The sequence below is a fragment of the Dreissena polymorpha genome, chromosome 4 (assembly GCF_020536995.1).
Source record: "Dreissena polymorpha isolate Duluth1 chromosome 4, UMN_Dpol_1.0, whole genome shotgun sequence".
Lineage (NCBI taxonomy): Eukaryota > Metazoa > Mollusca > Bivalvia > Myida > Dreissenidae > Dreissena > Dreissena polymorpha.
The window spans coordinates 90,118,300-90,130,799 of record NC_068358.1 but is presented as its reverse complement, the minus strand read 5'-3'; the positions used below and the strand labels follow the sequence as shown (position 1 = coordinate 90,130,799).

The window sequence follows — 12,500 nt, the reverse complement described above, 5'->3', positions numbered from 1 at the left end:
ATAGCAGTACTCGTAGTTGTAGAAGCACTACAAATGCTAGTATGCTTGTATTCGTTTATTATTCCCGATGTTGTTACTGATATTGTTGATGAGGTTGTGGATCATGTTGCGGATGATAAAAGTGATATTATCCCATTGTCATGAGCACATTAACACATAAACACCTATAACAGCGGATTAACATTAGGTGTATTTCAAAATTTTGATAACATCATTAAACAAACGCATTATGGTAATGTCCTTTTGTTCATTTTCATTTGATGTTATTTTGTATATATCTATTGATGTTTTGCTGTTATTTCTTATTTCAAAATAATTCACACACATTCGAAAATGACAGGAAACTATGAATACATCGCGTATATTTCGCTTCAAGGTAAGATGTCTAGGCTCGCAAAGATTTGTGGCTCGGGTTTCTGAAGTAGATGAATGTTAATAAACGTATTATTATTAATCAACACTACACTAGTATTCTCTATTAATCTGCAAATGATTGTGCATACTTGTATTTGAGTGTCGAAAAACAAACCAGCTTTATTGGAACCGAATATAATTAATATGAATTTTATAGATACAAAATTGACTATGGTTCATGTTAAAATGAACTTATTATCTCAAACATTAAGACACGTTTCCACCGTATTTATACTAACATACTTTATGCACATACACTTCATACCATAACATCTATAATAGTGATCAAGGCACGCTATGACAAATGAAAGGCCAACAAATGTATAATGAATGAAATGAATGACTTTAAATATTGAACAACGTGAAATTGACATGCAAAATCGATTTGGAACTGACAAGAGCCACAGTGTATTAATTGCATTGGCAGTACTTCTGCTGATTCTTTCGTTGCTGTAAGTGATTGCGATGAGAAAAAAGAGGAGGAAAGGGATGAGGGCGATGTTGAGATGACGGAAAGAATCAGATGGTACTGGTTTAACTTCACAACCTCTAACATTAATATTGCTACAATGCATGTATAATCGTGGGTTGTGAAATATATGCTTGAGTATTATTCTTATAAATTGTTACAAAGCCATAAGTGTTATTAAATAAAACTTGATATGGCCAATATCAATTGTAAATAGTAGATTCAAACGCATCGGCAAATGTTTTAATTCTTCTCAACGATTAACATAGTCAGCCAGTCAGTTCTTTGGCGATAGATGGATTTTGTGAATCCTGTCAATCGCCACTAATGACTTTCTGATGGATCTCCGAACAGTTGTCTTAAACAAATATTTGCAAAGAGAAGACGAGCTAATTAGGGTCGATACCGGTTTGCGACTTCGGGAGCGCTAGGTGTTTATACGCGATTGATGAATCTGCGTTTTATGAGAGACACTCGAGAGATGGGTATTTAAGCATTATACTTAAATGACCTCTTTGTTGTGTGAACTCTTTGTACATTTCCGCCTTGTAGTATTCAGCAAATGATCGCTTTGTTGATATTGATTTTGATACCGTATCTACATGGTTGTTTAAGGGCATTTGCAAATAAAATAACACACAAACAATATATAAAAATCAAGCTTGTATTGTTTAAAGTCATTTATATTGTCAGCTTTCATTTTGTTTTAAACGTCAATTGTGCCCATGGCACCCCATATTGTACGAAAAGACCGTCATGTCGATAATTTTGTCTATTTCATCTTAGTTATTTAAACATCAATATGGCCATAATACAAGATCAAATAAAAGAATAAATCCATTTGCAAACACAATTAAAATTTCCGGAAACAATGTTTGCATGTGTTCTCTCACCTGAATCGTTTTCACGATTCTTCCCACAGCGCCGACTTCAGTGTCATCTTTCACCTCCTGCTCGATCCGTACGATCTCAGAGCATGCGTCGTCCTCGTCGTCAAGGTGACGGACAGACAACTGGGGGCTTAGTCCGCCATTTTCCATCACCTCGACCTCGTCCCCGCCTTTCCGTTTCCCGACGCTTTGTTGGGGCCGCGCATTGCTTGTAGAGGCCGCCATGGCGTCCCCGCTGTCACCAACTCGTTGCCGCGTCATTCATCTGAAATTTAATATGTTTCCCCTTTATTTCGTTTACGAATTGCGTATTTCATTGTTTTAAAAGCAGTTTCAGTAATAGTATGCCACCGTGGATATATACATCCAAAGACGAAGGATATAAACAGATTGAAAGCGATTCAGCAGTTAATTAACTTTGTATTCATTTAATCATCACTTATTTCTCATAATTGATTTTCATAATTGTCAATAGTCAATTTAAGCTTAAGGTTTCCGTCTTAATTCCGTTTCCATATAATTTGTTCTTATTTTTTGTTGTGCAGTAATGTATTGTGTATTATTCTGTATATGAATGTAAGTTGTTTAATAAAATCAACTTTTAACACCAACTTGTGTGTGCAAACAAATATAAAATATTTAATAGAACTTAAAAATTCAAAAAAATGTAAAATGAATTTATCCCAGAAAAAAGCACGTGGCGTTAATGCGTTTATTTTCATGTTTCCGTCGTTTTTTCCGAATGAAAACGCGCACATCTTACATGTTTAAGGACTGACACATATAAATTTATCACTAATTTAACCAATAAAGCGGCTGTAAAATATGTCCAGTTGGATATCATTCACGACAATAATTCGCTGTATTTTAATAATCCTATTTAAGGTTAGGACAGTGTGTTTCGATATATTACCATCCATGTGAGATCAGTCGAAAAACACAGTTCATTGGCAATCAGAAGCAAACGAACTACAAAAGAATCCGAATTGAAATGAATTTCAAACAAGCTCAGAAAAGCACAACTACCACAATCTCTTCGAGATATTTACGCCCAATAATATGTTTACTACTTCATATGTACGATAAGTAAGTGATTCATACTTTTTAAGCTTGAACAAGTAATCCATGTTGTGGTCACACGAAGCTGAAATTCGAAAAGGTGAGACGTAAAATACTCGACTTAATTTAATGTGAATGCGCTAAATGTCACATTAGGAACATATATTTCAGGCGTACAATGTTAAACATTTTTAATACGTTATATTTGAATGTTCTGAATTGTATTCGTTTAATTTGTGTTAAGCTAATGATCCGCAAGCATCTTTAAATTTAATTCAAAATCTATAACCGATATTGATCATAACAAATAGAACTTAGATTTATTTTAAACATCTCGGAAAGTAAATCAGCTGGAAAGCGACATCAAAGAAAATGTAAAATTCAACAGGTAAAATAAAACAGCTTTTACAAACGGAGTAAACTTCAGTTCTTTTCAAATGAAACTTTTGCTAATGGAAATATTTGTAATTACTAAAATAGTTCACGTAGAATTGTATACATACTCTTACAGCTCAAAGAATTATATTACTGTAATAAATTACTGTAATAAATGCAACTGACTATGGTGTTGAACTCATGTTTCTTGGGGAAAAAACTGTTAAAGAAATTTCAAAAATCAAATAAAACATGAACGACATGCGTAATTTGTGCACAGATTAAAAAAGCGCGTAGATATAAAGTGTTAATTGTCACATTGGCAGAACGTAATATATCTACAGTGACTTTTGCAAACATATATTGTATTTTGAGAATATTATATATCTTTTTAATCACGCAACAGATCTAGAAAATTCACTTCCACATATATTATTTGAAAAGTGTGTAGGCTTGAATGACAAATGTTGATTATGTTGTGCAGAAAAAGAGGTCGGCGGAATGCAGGTGTTGTAATCAATCTTAACAAATACACAATTTCAAAACATCGCTGTTTTTTAACCTGAAGTCCAATATATATTAAAAAAACAGTGAGATTAATGATTCATCATCGAAGATTGAAGAAACATATTATTTTATTGTAGATACCAAATTTTTAAAGAAATTGGTTCTTATAATCGTGTTCATGTACTTAAAATAAAGTTTTAGACATATCCCAGAGTGTAGGTATGTATGAAATATTTTTACATATATAACACGTCGTTTGGCTGTATCGTGTCTTCATACTTGACAGCTATGAAACTCATCAGCCATAGCAAACACACATGATGTTGGCAAACGGTCAATAGAATTGCATCGACGGTTCGAATCGATGCTATGTCAACACATTCTACACTGTGATTATTCAAGACGCTTTTTTTTCACCCTGCAGCTTTGTCAAAGTGGTGTTCGATCATTGTATGCATGAGTATATGAATATGTTCAATAAATTTGAAGACAAAACAATATATGCAGACACAAACTAGCAAAAATGTTGCTTCGCAAATAACATATTCTTTAAAAAAAAATAGGTCAATGCAATGTCATAAATATTAATGAAATCAACATAAGAATCTCAAATTATCACATCGCCTCAGATTACATTTAAGTTCATTCAACTTATTTCTACTCATGCGCAAACCGGGATTACATTTTACACAATATCGTTAGTGTTATGACATGTTCTTTAATATGTGGTTAATATTGTGTCTTCTGAATAAATATATTGACTAAATTTATCAAATGCTTTCAAACGAGTAACATTTGTGTAGAATTGGTTGTATTTTAAATGCATTGATCAATTGTTAGACGGCCGGGTGTTTTAATAGTGTGCATCGCCACTGTTTATGACCAGTGGTTTGTGTTTGTCGATCAGATTACATCTTAAATGTCATTTAAAAATCACATTTCATCAAAATTGTTACTTGCTCGTGTTCACAGTGTTTTTAAATTAGTGTTTCATCATTGTATAAATACAAACAAATAGTCATATTTCTTCAAAGACAAAAGAATCAAAACTATTTAAAAACCTTTTTAACGAGCGTACCAATTGGACTCATTTTTGAAAACGCAAAGTTAAATGATGAGGTTTTATTACTATACTCGTTATTATATATGTCTCTTTGTCTCATTGTGCCTGAGCCACTCGTTCATATATGGTTTTATGACCATTCATAATATTTTCTTCATCCATAATATGATAATACAATCTTACACGACATATTGAGCATTTTTCACAATCGATCGAGCATGATTATTTCGGGTCATCAACCACCTATCTGCTTTAAATTGATATAATGCAAAATACATATGTATTTAGTATCAATATATGCGCAACACATGTTGTGTCTACGGGTAAAATATGTATTGATGACGAAATATTCATAACTTTGAAATGCATGTACATATGCTCACAATGGTCTGATTAACTGATACAAACTAGGAGTTAAACGTTAAATATAAATAAAACATAATAATGAATTTGTAATTAATCCGTGTAAGTATCATTGAATTTGCATATTTAAAGTTAGTATTAAAGCCACTACGCTTTCCGTTTACCGTTTTCAGGCGGTGGCCATAGCTTAAATTAAAACAGAAAAAATGTAGTTTTTTCCTTTGTTGTATTGGGAATCGGTCACTTGCTCTAAATAAAAGACCAGTGGTAGTTAATAAAAGCTTCATATAGTGTTTCTGGAGATTACTTTCCTTAAATGTTAATTACAGTGTCGCTCTTTCATTAAATGTGCCACTGCATATCCTGTTGAACATAAGAGGTCGCATAATAAATCAAAACGTGGTTTTCCTTAATGTTATTCTCCAAACATCAGATGTGGTTATCCAAATAACATATAATGTATTAGGCCACTTGGCCATCTGTCAATATTTTCTCGGAATTCACAGAGGAACAAGTGTTTGCACGCCATGCCTCTTCAGCATGTCTGAGGGCTCTCGAGGTCCATGTTTACTAATGGACTACATTTACAAGCTATTGAAACCTTGGGATCTTCAGACAAGAGAAATAATGTCCCGTATTGTCTTTTGACATAACGAAGACTTAAATTACACGATTATAATGGGCATCATATGATGGCATTGTTGGTGCATTTGGTACTTATGTTTGATTGTTTACAATATCATTTCTCAAGCAAACTGATATTTTTGCAATATGCATCTTAACAAAATCAAAATGTTGACTTCATTCAATGGTTTTGCCTGTTAAAGAATTATCAAATATTTCTCCAATAATTTTTGCAAAATGCCAATTGTGCACACACCATTATAGAGATAATTGCATCGTTCAAGTCATGTGTAACGTACATATGATTATACAAGATTCGGACTTTAAGAAATATTCAACTTTATTTGATACGATAAAAATATAATTGAAATCTATTAATCAATATATATATATATATATATATATATATATATATATATATATATATATATATATATATATATATATATTCCATGGTTTCGAGCATGCATATATAATTAAGGATATATATCATAAACATGATCTTTGATCTTAGATTTGTTTTAATATAAGTAACGTCATATGCGACATACATAACTTACTTCAATGTATTTTAGTGTATCTCTCCGCATGGACTTTCTTTATTGCTTTCCATTATACTCCTTTATTTGTGCCCTAAGATGTGTGAATTGAATTAGTGACTTTACTTTCGTATGCTTTCTATTTTATATAATTAAAATCAATGATACGAAACGATGATAGTATGTGTAATTTAAATCAACGCTACAATACATTGTACTTCTTTTAATAACTAGAAATACGGCAACTGCGTTGTAGAGCTGAATGTTTCGTTGCACCGCTATTATTCTATAATGCAATAAAAATGAGCTAGCAGATGGTGTGACAATTATCCCTATCACTCGACATGCCCCTTACTCTGAACATAATGTCATATTCTCCGTTGACATGTAATGTTGAGAATTGCATTATCGGTGTTCTTATGAATGTATTTGAGGATAATTCTGCCAATTATATATGCTTATAAGTTCACAATTGCGTCATCCGAATGTCGATAGAGTTGTTATGTCTGATTAACACAAACGTATGACCATAAAATTAGTTCACCTGTTTTAAATCCAAATATGTATTTTTGCCAATAGGCATTGAAATATGTAAATTTTTATTATTGTTTTTTACTGGAGCTTTTTTAAATCAAATGTTTACATTTATCAATATAAAACATTAACGTCAAACGTTAATACATGCCAAAATCTGTGAAAAGACCCCTTTAATTAAATCCAGTTGAACGATACCCACGTACAAGTAAAGAGTTTGACAATCAAACATTGCTATTTCATCATGGCATTTCATTCATATGGATCTCGATTTATTCCTTGCAAATCTTCGGGAACTCATATTTAAAATGACAGTTTTGTGACGAGCATATATAAAAGGGATGCATGAACATTTCTTTATTTGATGATAGTTTAAAAGTTTCGAAAATTCTTTAAGAAAAACGTTCGAAATCGCCGAAAATCATGTTTAATTGAACTGAATTGTGTATTATGAGCTTTATAATAAAGAATTGTTGACACTTTCATTAATGGGATTATAAGTTACAGAATCCTGTGAAATCGGAAACACAACATTAGAATAAAAGACAGATTTTGAAATATGCAAATATTTACTCAATACACATATGACACAGATACATGTATTTGCCTGTTTTGTTGTTTCTCTTTAAGGAAGCTTTAAGGAAGCCAACAGAAAAGCTGTGCTACCAATAATCCCGCTGGTGGTATTGACGTTTGCTCGCAATGATATCAGCGATTAGTACACAGGGCCAGTGATAAACAGCTTCATAAGCAAACTCAACAACAACAACAGGAGAGCTTGAGAATAATTGATACAGTCCATCTGTCACTGACCGTCAAATACAAATCACTATGTCATCGGACTTTTAATGCATTGTCGGACGTAAATCGTATGAAAACATCGATATACGTAAAATGACTCGTTATTTCATAGGTTCATTTGTGTTTTCTTTATTTTCTTTATGTCTGTTACCGCGTTAGAAAATGTACGAATTAAGTTGAACGTAATATATTGTAGTTTCATAAACAAAAAGGCGAACCTTTATCTCGTCAAATGACATACATGTGCTTAAATACACACTGATTGCGAATAACTTTAAGGTAGGTTTACAAATTCAAATTTTAGAGAATGCATAGATGCACAGTTACAATATTTTTATTTTGATCGCATGGGTTTGAAGGGAATTGTACAGTCATTTGCTGCTAATGATATATCGTCACTTGAAACAATATAACATAAACAACTATGATCAGGAAGCTTTAAGCAACTATTTGCATGTAAGGCGTATACTTAATCGGTAAATAAAGCTTATATTATTTTCGTCTAGGTGCATAATGAGTAACACGTTTTACAAACGTTCAGAGCTGTGTTATGAGCACCGTTTGTTCTTGGAACAAAGACTGGTTAAAGTTAGAACACATTCATAACTACCACAAACCTAATTAATAAACAAACAAAAACACATTTTCAATTTCTTCTTTTTGAATTTGCAACGTGTCTTAGTATATAATGATATCATTAAATCCATATAAATGAGCACAAATAAAGACATATAAACATCGCCTACACTATGTTACAACAATGGCTCATTATTAAGTAATACGTTTTACATGGTCCAATAAATGCATATTGAATGCAGATGAACAAAAAGTTATATTTGCAGAGGAAATACATGTTCAGTTAAAGTAATAAATAGTCATCATGACCTAATTTGTATGTATTTTACAGTGTGTAAGTGGTATTTATGTGAAAAGTTTACATAAAAACGTAAGCAGGTATTTTAAGAATGTACGTCGTGGTAATGAATTGAAAAGATACGACAGCGTTATGATCTTTAGAGGAAACATCTTCAAGAACATTCGAAATCGAAAAACGTTTGGGTTTTCAAGAAACAGTTTCTATGAAAAAAAACGCATCGAATCGTGTTATGTGTGGTTATTAGTGTCAAAAGTTTTACATAATACAACATGTTGATCATCCTGTTAAATCAGTGATGATATTCTCGCAACGCTTCACAAGAACAATCGCTTTGTGGTAAATGTGATAACGCCTTTTAACTGAAACCCGAACAAGCGGAAATAAAAAGGGTAATTCTCGTAGTGTAAAGACCACTGTTGTATGGATTATTAACCTTGGTAGAAAGTAGTAATTGGTTGTGCTGCACTTTTTTGGAGTGTATAAAAACTTCAATAGCAACAGCTTTTTTACATCACATGACTTGTGGAACCGTTTATTTCATGTTCAACGTGTTATTTCTTATTACTTTGATAAGTAATGTATCAAATAACTCTTGTGATTAATTGAGGTCTGAAAATGATGTTTTATAGTACTTTCAATGTTCAAACTTAAATAATAATTTAAATGCCATCATGATTTTTGTTCATAAAATGTTTCACCACACACATTTTCTTTAATAAGCCAACACATTTAAAATACACTCCTCTCACTTACTTGTATACATATAACAGATATCCATTTATTACTTATATATTATATTGATACACAAGTGTGGGTTCTAAGAAGCTTGTCATTAAGTATGTTAGTAACGAGTGATGCTTGCCTTATTAATATTACTTTAAACACTAAAACTTTAATTAATAATAATAATGCAAAATATTGTATAATTAAAAAAAATGAATTAATTATAACTTGTATAAGGAAAACATGACGTAGTATTAATCTTATATAAAGAATAACAGTTTTGCAGATTATGAAAACATGTTTGCAGTGTAACTCAAAAGTATGGCACAAAATATATGTACTTTTACTACCACGTGTCGTACAACGTAACATGTCGTATAACATATCTTACAATATAACGTTAAATATTGTCAATTTATCTTACTGTACTGTATTCAAACATAAGACATACGCTGTCATTAAAAGATCGTAGGGTTGAGATAAATAAGAGTTAAATACAAAATTGATATTGTGACTTTAACTCCTCTATTAACTATCGATTGCAAGACAATCAATAAAGATTCAAAAGGGAACATTATTGCAAATTACTGACCTCCTCATTTCTGACGTATTAATAACCATCATATCGATTTTTTCCAGCATAATTATAATACAACATGTATTTCTTGTTCAATTTATTGAGATGTTTTCTATGAATGGCGTCTAATTGCATAACATTAAATGAAATCTAAATCTTGCAGATACGAAAAGTATTACTCAAATCGTTGAAACGTTAAGCAGCTATCATATGACTTAGCGCTGTTTCTTTATGTTAAGATGTGGAATGTGAGAGCACATCGAATACAATACAATGTCATATACCCTTGATTAATCGACATGTTTTAAGCTTTGAAATCAACAACAATTTTAATCCTTAAATTTAAATCCTCGGTTTGCTGCGCTCATAAATATCTAGTTCGTAACACTTTCCGACATAAATAATCAAAAGAACTCCGTCATGCAAATATGGGTCGCGCAGTCGTGTCAAGATCTACCCTGTCCTCTCATGATGCCAATCAACTTTTACATGACTATATAGTGGACAGAGTACCACAAGCTTGCTGGTCTGGAGTCCCACTTGCCGCATAAGGCATATTACAGATTGCTCTATAAAAGTCCAAAGTTAAATCAGCGTGAATCGAACATGTCAACAAAACTTTTACGTCTGTTACACTGACCCGATTAAAACACGTGACCAAGTCTACTTCATCCGTCAATCACTGCCCCACGCGCTTTTCAATAACCTATAGTTGGTCACCATATTTATGATTTCTATACATGTAAAATGTATTAAGCCCAGGTAAAAGTCAAATAACTAGTAAAATAATCAACTGGACACCCACCCCCCCCCCCCCTCTCCTATTCCTTAGATAATTATTACCTAAAAATGTATGTTAGCTATTTCTCTAAGTAGATCTTACCTAACCATGTCATGTGAAAATTATGTTTATATGGGTATATTTTTCCGTATACTCATGTGTTGCAATTGTAACTTGAGTTAAATAAAGTTCTGTTCTGTTCTGTTCTGTTCTGTTCTGTTCTGTTCTGCCTGCTGCAAACCTGGCACATACAATCCTTTTATGTAAAGGACAAGCAAATCTTAGCAAATTTAACAATAAATATTGTACTTATTATTTTAGCAGTTATATTATACAAAGTATTCCACACACACTAACTCAATTATTCGATACGACGACCATAACAATCCGTAAGATGTGATATTGTTCTCAGTAAAAGTTAAAAGTGATAGAATATTACCATTTAAAAATCCTATTCTCCCACTGGCTACCAATATAATAATAATGGTGGTTTATAACCATTTCTCATTTTGAAGATACGTGCTACCAAATCACTCGTGGTTCGCAATTGTGATTAAATGTTTTATTCCTATGCATCTATTATCGTGATCATATGTTATTCGAAAATACACTATGGTAGAAAGTTAATATGTCCTCAGCATGAAAAGAAGTAGTACGTGTATCACTTTAGTAGCTCATTATATGTTGCAATAAAAGTTATAACCAAAAATATAACTTCATGAAAATATGTGTTTTGCAATTATGTTCGCATACTTTTTTAAATATGTGTTTAATTTGTATTCAAGGTCACTCGTTGCTATATTTTAAACCTGACATCGATTACAATCTATTAACTTCTTTTCGAATGACAGCATTTGGCATAATTCTTAAATGCAGAACAAACACAGTCACCTCCCATAAAAGCTGTCATAGTTCACCTTTACGATACTACTCTCTATCTTTAATCATATCAAAACAACCTGGCAATTCCTATTTCTCTTGAGACGGCAAATCAATACGAATGGTACCTGTAATTAGCGATTCTGTTTGGATTTTCGTAGAATTGACTTTTAATGCGAGTTGTCATCATAATCGGTTGCCATGGAAACCAGCTTCAACAATTCGTAATCTACCTGCGCCAGCGACGTGTTATTCTATTTTACTATTGGGAATATGCGGACTAAACGATAAGAGATTGCCTTAGTAAATGGAAAACAAGGTTTACTTTAACAGCGCACGCTATCTGTATTCATTTCTAACACGATCACAGACGGCTTGTATTTTACAAGTTTAATGCATGCAATAGGGCAGTAAAAACCGATATTTAAATGAGTTTCTACAAATTGGGAAATAGAACTCCTAATAAACATGACGTGTTTAAAAGGTATCACGAAATAATATTTATTTTATGATATTACGCAACAGTATAATTATATTTATGCCGCATTTATTTAGTATACAAACCGATTAATCTATTAAATTTATAGCTTCGTAGGGTTAAAGTATTGCATGCTACTTTTTCTAAGACAGGGAAAGGAACCAACCATGTGTTGTTCTGCATTACAGTTTTTAGAGAATAATAGTCTTAAAGTGTTCTGTAGAATTCGCGGACATTGGACAGTATTATATTAAATGAATTGACACGAAAACCATCTATTCAATATTATCTAATGTAAGTACAAGTCCAAAACACTGAGTCATTTTTAACAATTTTACAAGAACAGCATTTAGTGGAATTCAACCGACCTGGGCAGGGAGTTAAATACACACCTTTATAAAGGAAAATTAAAATAAAAATATTGCTAAAAGTTGGATTGCATTGTTATATTTTTAATTTTCAAGTGACGAAATACAAAAAAACGCAAATAATCTATATGACTGGAAATAAGTTTAATAATTACTTACCATTAAACAGTATTAACTTG

The 12,500-nt window shown here is 32.0% G+C and overlaps 1 protein-coding gene across 1 annotated transcript in view; it reads right to left on the bottom strand.

Annotated features, from left to right (window-relative positions):
• Positions 1 to 2,000, bottom strand: part of LOC127879494 (cyclic nucleotide-gated cation channel alpha-3-like) — an 11,319-nt gene extending 9,319 nt beyond the window's left edge. The window contains exon 1 of the mRNA XM_052426347.1: positions 1,777 to 2,000. Within this exon, the coding sequence (XP_052282307.1) occupies positions 1,777 to 1,998 (222 nt within the window). The 5' untranslated portion in view covers positions 1,999 to 2,000. The remainder of the gene's footprint in view (positions 1 to 1,776) is intronic.
• Between the last annotated feature and the right edge of the window lie 10,500 nt (positions 2,001 to 12,500).